General features: G+C 39.3%; 1 protein-coding gene and 1 long non-coding RNA gene across 2 annotated transcripts in view; one reads left to right on the top strand and one right to left on the bottom strand.

The window, feature by feature from the left end:
• LOC123576830 overlaps positions 1-12,766 on the top strand; it is a 40,396-nt gene that overhangs the window by 9,883 nt on the left and 17,747 nt on the right. Inside the window, exon 2 of the long non-coding RNA XR_006701603.1 lies at positions 1,644-1,731. This is a non-coding gene — a long non-coding RNA (uncharacterized LOC123576830). The remainder of the gene's footprint in view (positions 1-1,643; positions 1,732-12,766) is intronic.
• KIF11 (kinesin family member 11) overlaps positions 9,831-12,766 on the bottom strand; it is a 45,754-nt gene continuing 42,818 nt past the window's right edge. Inside the window, exon 22 of the mRNA XM_045438217.1 lies at positions 9,831-11,252. Within this exon, the coding sequence (XP_045294173.1) occupies positions 11,121-11,252 (132 nt within the window). The 3' untranslated portion in view covers positions 9,831-11,120. The remainder of the gene's footprint in view (positions 11,253-12,766) is intronic.

Raw genomic sequence — 12,766 nt, 5'->3', positions numbered from 1 at the left:
AGCATGAATGGGGGAAGGTCAGAGAGAGAGGGAGACACAGAATCTGAAGCAGGCTCCAGGCTCTGAGCTGTCAGCACAGAGCCTGACGCGGGGCTCGAACTCACGGACCGTGAGATCATGACCTGAGCTGAAGTCGGACGCCCAACCGACTGAGACACCCAGGCGCCCCTGATTCTTTTTTTTTTAATGATTATTTATTTTGATAGAGAGAACAAGCAGGGGAGGGGCAGAGAGGGAGGGAAAGAGAACTCCAAGAAGGCTCTGCCCTGTCAGCACAGAGCCCGACGTGGAGCTCCATCTCACATGAGATCATGACCTGAGGTGAAATCAAGAGTTGGAGGTTTAACGGACTGAGCCACCTAGGCACCCCTCAGATACGATTCTTTTTTTTTTTTTCTTTTTTTTTAAGTTGATTTACTTATTTTGAGAGAGAAAGAGAGACAGACAGAGCAAGTGCTGAAGAGGCAGAGAGAGAGGGAGAGAGAATCCTAAGCAGGCTCTGCACCATCAGTTCGGAGCCCAATGTGGGGCTCAAACTGATGAACCATGAGATCATGATCTGAGCTGAAGTCAGACACTTAACTGACTGAGCCACCCAGGTGCCCCTCCTCAGATATGATTCTTAAACAAGAATTTTCTGTGATAAGTAATGGTAATGTATACAAGTACTATTTTTTTTTAAGTTTATTTATTTGAGTGGGGGACAAAGAGAGAGGAGAGAGAATCCCAAGCAGGCTCTGGGCTGTCAGCACTGAGTCTCACGTGGAGCTCAATCTCACGAACTCTGAGATCATGACCTGAGCCAAAATCAAGAATCAGATGCTTAATCAGCTGAGCCACCCAGGCGCCCCAATAATTGCACTGTTATTTCAAGCTCCATATATTTCAAATATTTCAATTATAGTTTGATTATCCAATGTTTTATTTTAAAATAAGTCATAGGCACTTCTTACATAAAGGATAAGAAATAGGCCTATTATTTGTCGTTACCAAAAATTCAGGAAAAGATTATTAGGCTTATCGATTCTATTCCCATTGATAAAAAGAAAAATCAGAGTGATTCTAAAAGGGTAGCTTGATTTTGTTTTCACTATCCTAGTTTTGAGTTATCCAACCAAGTGATATATAATTCAGTGAGAAAATAACAAAAGACATTTAAAAATTTTCTTTAATGTTTATTCTTGAGAAGAGACAGAGTGTGAACAAGGGAGGGGCAGAGAGAGAGGGAGACAAAATCTGAAGTAGGTTCCAGCCTCTGAGCTGTCAGCACAGAGCCCGACGTGGGGCTTGAACCCATGAACTGTGAGATTGTGACCTGAGCTGAAGTCGGATGCTTAACTGACTGAGCCACCCACGCGCCCCAACAAAAGACATTTAAAATAATACTTTTAATAGAATGTCTGTGAAGTGTTTTCATGTTTTTCTCTTCTTTCTCTTCCTCTTTGGGAGAAATTGTCCCAAGGGACATCTGCTACTGATACTCCTGCTGACCAAAAGTCACTTACTTCATCAGACAATATGCCAAGCCTAGGTATGGCAACAAGGTTTTAAATTTCCTTCAAAACAAAAGCTTTTGAATAAGGAGGTCAGATTAAACCTAAGGAGATATCAAATTAAATTCTTATTTTCCTCGGTCTCTTCAGGTTCACATTGGGAAAGTATTTTGAAGACATAGAAGGTGACCAGAAAGACTAGAAAAGATTTTTGGCTGCCAAGGGGCAAAAAGAAATGGTAAGTAAACATACAACAATTTTGTTTAATAAGAATAGAATAGGAACAAAATAGGCACACATTTGAAAAGGAAATCTCGGGGCGCCTGAGTGGCTCAGTCGGTTAAGTGGCCGACTTCAGCTAGGGTCATGATTTCGCGGTCTGCGAGTTTGAGCCCCGCGTCGGGCTCTGTGCTGACAGCTCAGAGCCTAGAGCCTGTTTCGGATTCTGTGTCTCCCTCTCTCTGACCCTCCCCCGTTCGTGCTCTGTCTCTCTCTGTCTCAAAAATAAATAAACGTTAAAAAAAATTTTTTTTTGAAAAGGAAATCTCTCTTGAACTCAGTCCACTATTTGTCTGACACGTTGGACAATGTCAATGCGAGATTACACAGATTCTGCTCCCACCTAAGACATAGAAATCCGTCAAAGAAAACATGAGATAAACTACACAACTTTTCTTGAGCACATCAGAGAGCTAAGGTCTCAGGGCAGCTGAGTTCTCTCAGGAAAGACAGAACTTCCTAAGGAGAGACAAGGATGAGCAGTAGCTGACCTGTGGTAGAGCCTGTGAGGAGGAGACACCAGATACCATGTAAACATGTAAGAAGAAGTCAGCTAAAAGTTTAAACAAATTGCCAAAGGCTTAATATGAGCCAACAAGAAAGTATAGAATCTCTAGGAAGTGCAGACACAGTGGGAATTTGCACCCACTAGCTGGGTCTTCACAGACTTTACCAGGGGCTCAAGAGAGTCTGGAGGCTGGGCAGAAGACCAGAGACAGCCTACATCCATGATGCAGGCCCTGGGAAGGGAGGAGCCTTCACTACTCGAGAGGCATGGAGCCCAGACCCTTCTTCCTTATAGACAAAAGCCACAGGGAGAAGGGCAGCACCATCCTGGCTCCTAGGGAACAGGTAAAGACCACTGTGGTTGAGATAAAGGTGAAAACAAACACAAACAGAAAACATCCACTCCTAGGGGTGGGGCACGACACTCTTCCCTGCAAAGAAAGGGCCAAAGATATGGTCAGAGTTTGGCGACCCCAGGGAGGGACGGGATCACTGAGAAAGCCCAACTCCCCTAAGATATGGGACACAGGGCCTGCTTAGAAGCAAGGCTGGACCTGCCCAACAGAAAACCCTCCTCAACCTCCACCCCAGCCAACAAACCCCAGGAATCAAGGCATAGCATCCTTCCCAAGGCAGAAGGGCAAAAATGTGCTTAGAGACTCTTCCATGGCTCAGGCACACAGGGAAGGCTGAAAGTGGAGAATAGAGCAGAAATATTGAGAAAAGCCCTCCAGCAACTTAGCTCCCTGCCCTCCCCCCATTACAAGTACTGAAAGCCAAAATTCTAGAGAAAATTTTGAAGGCATCCAGAGAAAGAAGACATTAAATGCAGAAAAGCAAAAATAGGAATTACCTACCAGCCCTCTTGTTAGAAACTGCAACCAGAAGACAACAGAGTGACATCTTTAAAGCGCTGAAAGAAAATAACTATCAACCCAGAAATCTATACCCAATGAAATATCTTTCAAAAATGACAAAACAGAGAATTATTTAGAAACCAAAAACTGACAGAATTCATCACCAGCAGTCCTGTACTATAAGAAATGTTCAAGGAATTTCTTTAAGCAAGAGGAATATATATGGCATTGTAAACAAATAAATGGATTTACAAAAACAAGTCATCTCTGGAAATGGCTAAAATGAAAATAAATAGGAAGACATTCTTTCTCTTATTTTTTATCTAAAAGATAAACGACACTCATTTAAAAAAATATAGTAGTAATGCATTGTAGTTCTATTGCAAATATAAAAATAAAATGGGAACAACCAGAAAAGATGAGAAATAATTAAAAGTATGCTGTTGTTTGGTTCTTAAACTATACTTGCATCAGTATAATGTTTTTGAAAGTAAACTGATTAATTCAAGATGTATATTGCAAACCTTTGGACAACAACTAAACAGAAGCTTAATGGCAATAAAATAGATTCATAAAAACAATTCTAACAGAGGCAGAAAAAGAGGAAAAAGGAACAAAGAACAGAGGAAACAAACAAAACAACCAGCAAGATTATATATTTAAGACCAATAATAAAATTAAATGTAAGCATTCTAAATAAGCTAATTAAAAGACAAATTGTCAAGGGCATCTGCATGGCTCAGTTGGTGGAGTATCCGACTCTTGATTTAGGTTCAGGTCATGATCCCAGGGTAATGGATGTGAGCCCCGCATCAGGCTCCCCACTTTCTTAAGGTAGAAGATCACGAACTCAGACAGGTGCAATGTTAACTATGGTTGCTGCTTATTTTCAACAAATGCCCCCAGGAAAAAGGCTATATTCACTGAGCAAGGTCAGAGTCAGGTCAAATAAAGACAAGTCCTGTGAATAGGGGGGGTCTCCAGAGAATTGCCAGATAGGTCAAATAATGACAGTTATTTGAGAATGGTGTTTTCAGGAAGCTCCAAACCTATTCTACGCCAGTCAGTGGCTGCTAGGCTACTGGTTTTCACTGTGATCATGGGACTGTTGGTTTTCAAGGCTAATAAGAAGCTGGGGAGAGTGATGAGAATAGGTCAAGTTAAAATCCCACAAAGCTCATCATTCTAACCAAAATATAGCCTTTAAAAAAATAAAAAATAAATGTTCCTTGGATTATTCCAAGCCTTTGGTTTATTACAAGAATTCTAAAAAATTTTTCTCTTGACAAATTTTCTCAGTGTCTCCTTGCTTTTATGGAGGACTGTTTTCAGAGGACCTTACTCTACCATTCCCACTGACTTGACTTATTCATTACTTTGAAGCTATCATTCCATTGTCTGCTTCCTTTCTTTCTACTGCAAAGTCAGCTGTCAGCCTAATTGTTTTTCCTAGTAATGTCTTGTTTTTTTCTAGTTACTTATAAGACTTTTCTTTATTGTTGGCTTTTAGCTGTTTGACTATGGTGTACCTAGGTGTGACTTTATATTCACCCTGCTTGAGATTTACAGAGCCTGAGTCATTCTCTCTTCTTCCTTTGGAGGCTCCAATTACATGTATGTTAGATCTTTTCACCATACTGTTTCTTTTGTTTCTGTGCTTTTGTCTTGTTATGTCTAGTGTGGCTATTTTCTTCTAACCCATCATCCACTTTTAAAAACTCCCTTTAGGGGCACCTGTGTGGCTCAGTTGGTTAAGCATCTGACTCTTGGTTTCAGCTCAGGTCATGATCTCATGGTTCATGAGTTCAAGCCCCACACTGGGCTTCTCACTGGCAATGCAGAGCCTGCTTGGGATTCTTTCTCTCTCTCCTCTCTCTGCCCCTCCCTTCCTCACTTGTGCACATGCACTCTCACTTTCTCTCTCTCTCAAAATAAACTTTAAAAAAAATCACAAACAGAGGCACCTGGGTGGCTTATTCAGTTAAGCTTCCGACTTTGGCTCAGGTCATGATTTCGTGGTTCACAAGTTCAAGCCCTGCATTGGGCTCTGTGCTGACAGCTGAGCCTGGAACCTGTTTCAGGTTCTGTGTCTTCCTCTGTCTCTGCCCCTCCCCCACTCATGTTCTGTCTCTCCCTCAAAAATAAACATTAAAAAAATTAAACTCGGCAATCAAAAAGAATGAAATCTTGCCATTTGCAACTATGTGGATGGAACTGGAGGGTATTATGTTAAGCAAAATTAGTCAGCAAAAGACAAATATCATATGACTTCACTCATATGAGGACTTTTAAGATACAAAACAGATGAGCATAAGGGAAGGGAAGCAAAAATAATATAAAGACAGGGAGGGGGACAAAACATAAAAGACTCTTAAATATAGAGAACAGAGAGTTCTCTTAAATATAGAGAACAGGAGGGCTTGTGGGAGGAGGGATAGTCTAAATGAGTAAGGGGCATTAAGGAATCTACTCCTGAAATCATTGTTGCACCATATGCTAACTAACTTGTATGTAAATTAAACAATAAGGGGCGCCTTGGTGGCTTAGTCGATTGAGCATCTGACTTCAGCTCAGGGCATGATCTCAGTCTGTGAGTTCGAGCCCCGCGTCGGGCTGTGTGCTGACAGCTCGGAGCCTGGAGCCTGCTTCAGATTCTGTGTCTCCCTCTCTCTCTGCCCCTCCCCTGCTCATGCTCTCTCTCTCAAAAATAAATAACATTAAAAAAAAAATAAATTAGGGGCGCCTGGGTGGCGCAGTCGGTTGAGCGTCCGACTTCAGCCAGGTCACGATCTCACACTCCGTGAGTTCGAGCCCCGCGTCAGACTCTGGGCTGATGGCTCAGAGCCTGGAGCCTGTTTCCGATTCTGTGTCTCCCTCTCTCTCTGCCCCTCCCCCGTTCATGCTCTGTCTCTCTCTGTCCCAAAAATAAATAAACGTTGAAAAAAAAAAAATTAAAAAAAAAAAAATCAATCAATTAAAAAAAATTTTTTTTAAACAATAAATAAAATTACTTAAAAAAAGTACGTATTGTATAACAAAAAAATTGAAACAAAATTAAAATAGATTGTAACATTTAAGAATTTTTTTTCCCATCTGCTAATTAATTCTACCTACAATATTAATGCCACTATGATTCAATTACCTCTTCTATTTTGAATGGATTTTTAGGCCAAAATCATATACAATGAATCATTTTAAGACTTACTGTTATCATTTCTCAATATATACAAATATTGAATAATTATATTGAACTATTATATGCCAATTATGTCTCATTAAAAAATAAAAAATTTTAAATAAAGTACATAACTCAGTAGCATTTAATATGTTCACAATATTACACAACCATCACATCTGTCTAGTTCCAGTATATTTCCAATATCCCAAAAGAAATCTACATACTTATTAGTCACTCCCATTTCCCCTCTCAATCAGCCTTGGCAATCACCAGTATGTTTCTATGAACTTACCTGTTCTGGATATTTTGTAGAAAGGAATCATAATCACACAATATATGAACTTCTGCATCTGACTTCTTTCACTATATTTTCAAGGTTTATTCACACAGTCTCATGTACCAGTATTTCATTCATTTCTATGGCCAAGTAGTAATCCATTGTATGTATATACCACATTTTGTTTATCCATTCATATGTTGATGGACACATAGGTTGTTTATAACATTTGACTATTGTGATAGTGGTGATATGAACATATATGTACAAGTATTTTAAGTGGATGATTTTTTGATTTTCTCTTGGATAGGTACCTAGAAAGGGAATTATGGGTCATACAGTAATTTTATGTTTAACTTTTTTAATTTTTTTTTTTTTCAACGTTTATTCATTTTTGGGACAGAGAGAGACAGAGCATGAACGGGGGAGGGGCAGAGAGAGAGGGAGACACAGAATCGGAAACAGGCTCCAGGCTCTGAGCCATCAGCCCAGAGCCGGACGCGGGGCTCGAACTCACGGACCGCGAGATCGTGACCTGGCTGAAGTCGGACGCCTAACCGACTGCGCCACCCAGGCGCCCCTATGTTTAACTTTTTTAGATACCATGAAATTATTTTTCTACAATGACTGAACCATTTTACATTCCCACAAGCAATATATGAAGGTTCCCGTTGAACATCTTCACCAATACTTGTTATTTTTTGTTTTTACTATAGCTATCCTTTTGGATGTAAAGTGGTATCTCTCTGTGGTTTTGATTTGTATTTCCTTGAAGATGACATACACTTTGATACTTTCAAGATTCTGTATTCAGCTTTAGATAGTTTGAATATATAATGTCTCTCGTTGTGAATCTCTGAGTTTCTCCTGTTTGAATTTGTTAAGCTTCCTAGATGTACAGATTCAAGTGTTGCAACGAATTTGGGAAGTTTTCAGCCATTATTTCAAGTATTTCTGCCCATTCCCCTCCTCTCCCTCTGGTACTCCCTTTTTGCAAATGTTGGTATGATTCATTGCACTCCACAGGTCTCTTAAGCTTTATTTAGTTTTTCCTTCATTCTTTTTTCTTTCTGCATTTTGGATTAGACAAATTTCAATTAACCTGGGTTCGAGTTCACTGGTTCATGCTACTGCCTCCTCACATCTGCTATTGGAATCCTCCAGTGTTTTGTGTATGTGTATTTTCATTCCAGTTTTAGTACTTTTCTGCTAAAAATTTGTGTGGCTCTTTTTTTTAGTTTCTTTACTAATATTCTCCATTTGTTGAGACATTGTCCTCCTGAATTCCTTTAGCTCTATGAGTGTATTTGAGACAGTTCATTTAAAGTCCAATGTTTGTGTTTCATAAAGGATGGTCTGTATTCCTTTCTTCTGTAAATGGGCCATACTTTGTTTCTTTGCATACTTCTTAGCTTTCTGTTAAAAATTTTTTGGTATTATAATGTGGTTCTCTGGAAATGGGATTCTTCTTGCCTCAGGGTTTTTGTTTGTTGCCTGCTGTGGCTGTAACCGTTTGTTACTTACCTAAACTATTTTCGAGTATCGATTCTTTGACTTCTGTAGTCTCCGAGGTCTCTTTTTGCTTGCATAGTAAGCTGACAGATTTCCTTGAATACCAGTAACCAAGAAATAAATAAAACAAGAAGTAAAAAAAAAAATTAAGGAAAAGAAAAAAAATCCTTCGAGTCTTTACAGATTGACTGTGTTGGAACACACCTTCAGTGCTTAGCTAGGCCATTTAAAATCTGCCTTAGTTTTCACTATCTGCTTGTGCTGAGCCTGGAGATCAGCCAGCAGTGAAAGCTTAGGGTCTTCTCTAAGCATGTAAGTTGGCCCGGACATGAGTGGCTTTCTCAACTCCCCAGTATACGTAGGCTTTGAAGGACTAATTTCCCTAAGAAACTCTCTCCTTTTTTTTCCCTCTCAGGCTTTACGCTCTTTTATTTACCTCAGCTGTCATTTTTTGCCCCAGGTAGCAGCAGGGCATTGATTGGCCTTATATTTTTGAGAAATGCCTGCCACTTTTCCACCCTGAGTTGTGAATTAGATGAGACAAAGGCAAGTGCCTTGCTTCAGTCCTCCAGATTGCCCCAGGCAGAACAGTTTTTTGAGAACAAGAGGTCCTCTACTCCTTCAGGACCAGTGAACGGGGTCCCTACTCGGAGAACGTGTGTTTGCCGTCTGTCTTCACCATGGAGCTGGGAAGGGGAATGGAGCAAGAGCAAGTAAAATAACAAAGATTTCCTAGTTTTAGGTTTGCCTTTTCTTGATTCAGCATTTGCTTTGTTGCTATAAACCTAGTTCTGACAAAGTTGTTTCTGAATGGTTTTGCCTCAGGAGGAATGGGTCCTTGAAGCTCCCTATTCTGTTTTTGCTGATAGGTTTTGTTTTTTGTTTTTTTTTTTTGAGTGCTTGATATTGTATATGAAAAACTGTAAAGCTGATTTAAGGCTTGGGATGTTAAAATTCTCTGGTGATCTGGGCGCACTTGGCTAGCTCAGTCAGTGGAGCATGTTACTCTTGATCTCAGGGGTTGTTAGAGCCCTACGTTGGGTGTGGAGCCTACTTACAGTCAAAAAATTTTTTAATTTTTAAAAAATGTTTTTAAGCTGAGTCATACGTTGGGTGGCTCAGTTGGTTAAGCATCCAACTTCAGCTCAGGTCATGATCTCACAGTTCTTGGTTTCGAGCCCCACGTCGGGCTCTGTGCTGACACCTCAGAGCCTGGAGCCTGCTTCAGATTCTGTCTCCGTCTCTTTGCCCCTCCCCTACTTGCGCTCTCTCTAAAGTAAAATAAAACATAAAAAAGTTCTCTAGTGATTTATTTTTGCTTGTCAGTTGCATTAGCATTCCTAGGTAACTTTAAAATGTCAGAGAACAGATGACTTAAAGCTGGACTTCAGGCCCTGTGAGGGCCACTCTGTTTCTCATTAATCCCTTAGAGTACAACTGAAAGCCTGGAATGTTTACCAAGGCCCTTCTTCCTTGGTGGTGCCTGTGTGGAAGTGTATTTTAGGAATTTTAGAACTTGCGGAACTCTGTAAATATAATACATATTAGCTACACTCTATTTTCAATGTTCTCTGGGTTATAGGCAAGAAATTAAGTGTGGAAAAGACTCAGCACAAATTGGAGCGAACAATTTGTCAAGTAGAAATGAATGCCTTCTTCATCTTATCATCAATGGAAGGAATGAGGTGAAAGAAATAAGTAAGGAAATAAATAATAGGGCAAGCAAGTTAATGTAGAAACCAAATTTATTGATGGATTTACTGAGGGCAGATTATTTTCTTAGATATTATCCATAGGTTATGTTGACATCTGATTTTGCAGAGAAATTGTATCATTATTTTTATTAAGATAATTAACACTTCTGAAGGTAAATTTAGTTCCTTGAAGTAGCACGTTTTCTAATCTCTAATAGGGCTTGGCTTTACTTAGCTATCACAATCAAATCTCTCTAAAGTTATGCACTTAAGTTGATGTGGTCACCAAATGTTTTCTTTGCGTATATTCTTCCTTCTTCTAGTGTGCTGATTCTTCATGTTGAAAAATGTCAACTTCCAGAAATTTGGCTGCTAGATCAGAACTGTCAGGACCCATCTAAGGGTTAAGATTTCAGTAAAGAAAAATATACATATACATATTTTATTATATACAAAGAACAAAGTTTCAGATGAAGGTAAACAAGAGGATAGAAATTATCATCATAATTAATAGCTTCAAAAAGCCCTTTTAAATCACTGGGACCTCTGCCCAAGATACAGGCCACATAGCCATTAATCAGAGCTCTTGGTAGTTCTCCCATAAAAGTAATCTATATTCTGGAGAAGCTGGCTTCTTACAAACTCTGTGGGGGCTAATGTGTTAAGGCCTCATAAAGGAGTGCTTCTTCATCTAGGGGGAAACAGACTAAAAATATTGAAGGAAGGAATGCTTCTAGGGTTATGTTTATTGTTGATAGTAATTTTAGGCAGAACCACAGAAAAGTGTTAAAGACTTCTAGATAAAATTCAGGCTATCTCATAATAAGAATAGATACCATTTTGTAGCTCTACAGATGGTTTGGTCGCAAATGAAAAAGGAGAAAATGAGCTGAGAATGCAGACTGGAAAAGTCTAGGGAAGGAAGCAAGCAGATACAGACATAATTCAATCGTATCAAGAAAAGAACGGAGATGGTCCTTCCCAAAAGCAAGTTGGCGGTATTCACCTACATAAATTCAAGCCTAGAAGAACACGCAACTTTTATATATGTGCTGCCTAGTGATATACCAGAAAGGGCTATTTTATATCAAAAGCTCAAAATACACATTTACTGAATGCAAGTCTCAAATAAAACCCAACTTAATGTACAGTGAACTACAAGAATGACAGAAAAATGGGCAGACATATTAAAGTCAACTAAATTTACAGTATTGCCTTGATATTTTCCATTCGTTTTTCATCTATACATAAGGCTCAAGTTCTGGAGTTATAGGTTCTATTTTTCATTTTTCTTAAAAGTAAAATTAACAATCCTCAAGTTAACTAAAGATTTATCTGGGCTCGTAGAGGTAATCTGCTCCTTGTAACAGAATGCTCTGTAGTTTCTTCCACTTTAGACCTCTCCACTGAATTAATGCCCCTGTTTTCTTTGTCTTTTCCATGTGATTTTTTATGCTGTGAATATTAAGGGAAGAAATTAAGTCAATAAAGTAGCATTTTACTTTACATATTACAGATATGTGTTATTACATAACATAATACATATTAGTTACACTCTATTTTCAAAGTTCTCTGGGTTATAGGCTAGGAATTAAGTGTGGAAAAGACTCAGGACAAATTGGAGCCAACAATTTGTTTGTCAAGTAGAAGCGAATGCCTTTTTCATCTTACCATCAATGGAAGGAGTGAGGTGAAAGAAATATTAATTTTCTGCATGATTTTCCAAGACAAAATTATAGATTTTACTATAGGGCAGTGGTTCTCATCGGGGAGCAATTTGACTCCCTAGAGTACCTTTAGTAATATCTGGAGACATTTCTGGTTGTTAAAACTGTAAGGTGCTACTGGCTTCTAGTGCGGAGAAGCCAGGGATGCTGTGAAACGTCCTGTAATAACAAGACAGTCCACCACGACAAAGGATTATCCAGCTCAAAATGTCAGCAGAGCTGCTATTGATAAATCCTGCTCTAGGAAAATGAAGATTTGATATCATGCAACAACAGGCAATTCTATTTTAAGCAGAGAATCTGATATATGGCTACCTTGAGGTGTTTTTTTAAACTGTATTTTACCTTTTCTTTTAAACATTTCATATTTCTCACTTGGGAATTGTATTTCATTGGAATTCTCATACTTGCCCATAGAGAGCTTTAAGAGACCAATGACATCCATTGCAGACCCAGTCATCCATGTTGAGACAAATCATACATCAACTTTAGAATTTCAAACCCAGAAAATTTCCCCACATGAGACTGCTATCAGGGAAAACATAATTTTCAGACTTCAGCTGAAGGTCTAAAATCCAACCCCAAATCTTTTCTGGTACTGTAGGGACTTCCCTGCCACAGCTGAACCACTGAGCCTCGCCTTCAAAATATCATGAACGGTAGTAATGAAAGGATTTCCAACCAGAGATTAGTCACTAAGGTTCTCTTTCTTAAGTTTCCTTCTTTCCTTAACTTTATAAGACAGAAGAGAGGGCTGAAAAATGGAAAGAAATACATTTAGAGTTCTCTAACAGTAAAGCAAAAGGTAGGAAGGATTTGGGGATAAAATTACCTTGAGGCAGACATAGAGGAACTGAACAGAATCTAAGCTAGAAGTTTTAACCAGCTTACATGGGGGATGGAGAATTTTTTAGACCTTGGAGGGAAGACGCCTGCAAGTCTATTAGATACAAGCACATACATTTATCACAAGCAGCATTTCAACTGTAAAATGTAGACATCAATGTCTTATGTGGGAAAATCCCTCCTTTACAGACTGCGTCTAGGCTCATGTCTTCAAAACAAAGGGAAAGGTACTGGGCAGTTTATAGTGCCATGCTCCCAACAGTGTTGAAAAGGGGTTAGGAAAGGTTACAGGACTTAAGTGAGCAAGATCAAGGCAGGTGAGGGGCTCAGAAAACATGGGGGAATCCTTAACAAGAGAAAAGCCTCAGGTAGGAGAACTAAAATAATGTGAGAGGC

The sequence above is a fragment of the Leopardus geoffroyi genome, chromosome D2, assembly GCF_018350155.1.
Source record: "Leopardus geoffroyi isolate Oge1 chromosome D2, O.geoffroyi_Oge1_pat1.0, whole genome shotgun sequence".
Lineage (NCBI taxonomy): Eukaryota > Metazoa > Chordata > Mammalia > Carnivora > Felidae > Leopardus > Leopardus geoffroyi.
This window is presented reverse-complemented; position numbering and strand designations above follow the sequence as displayed.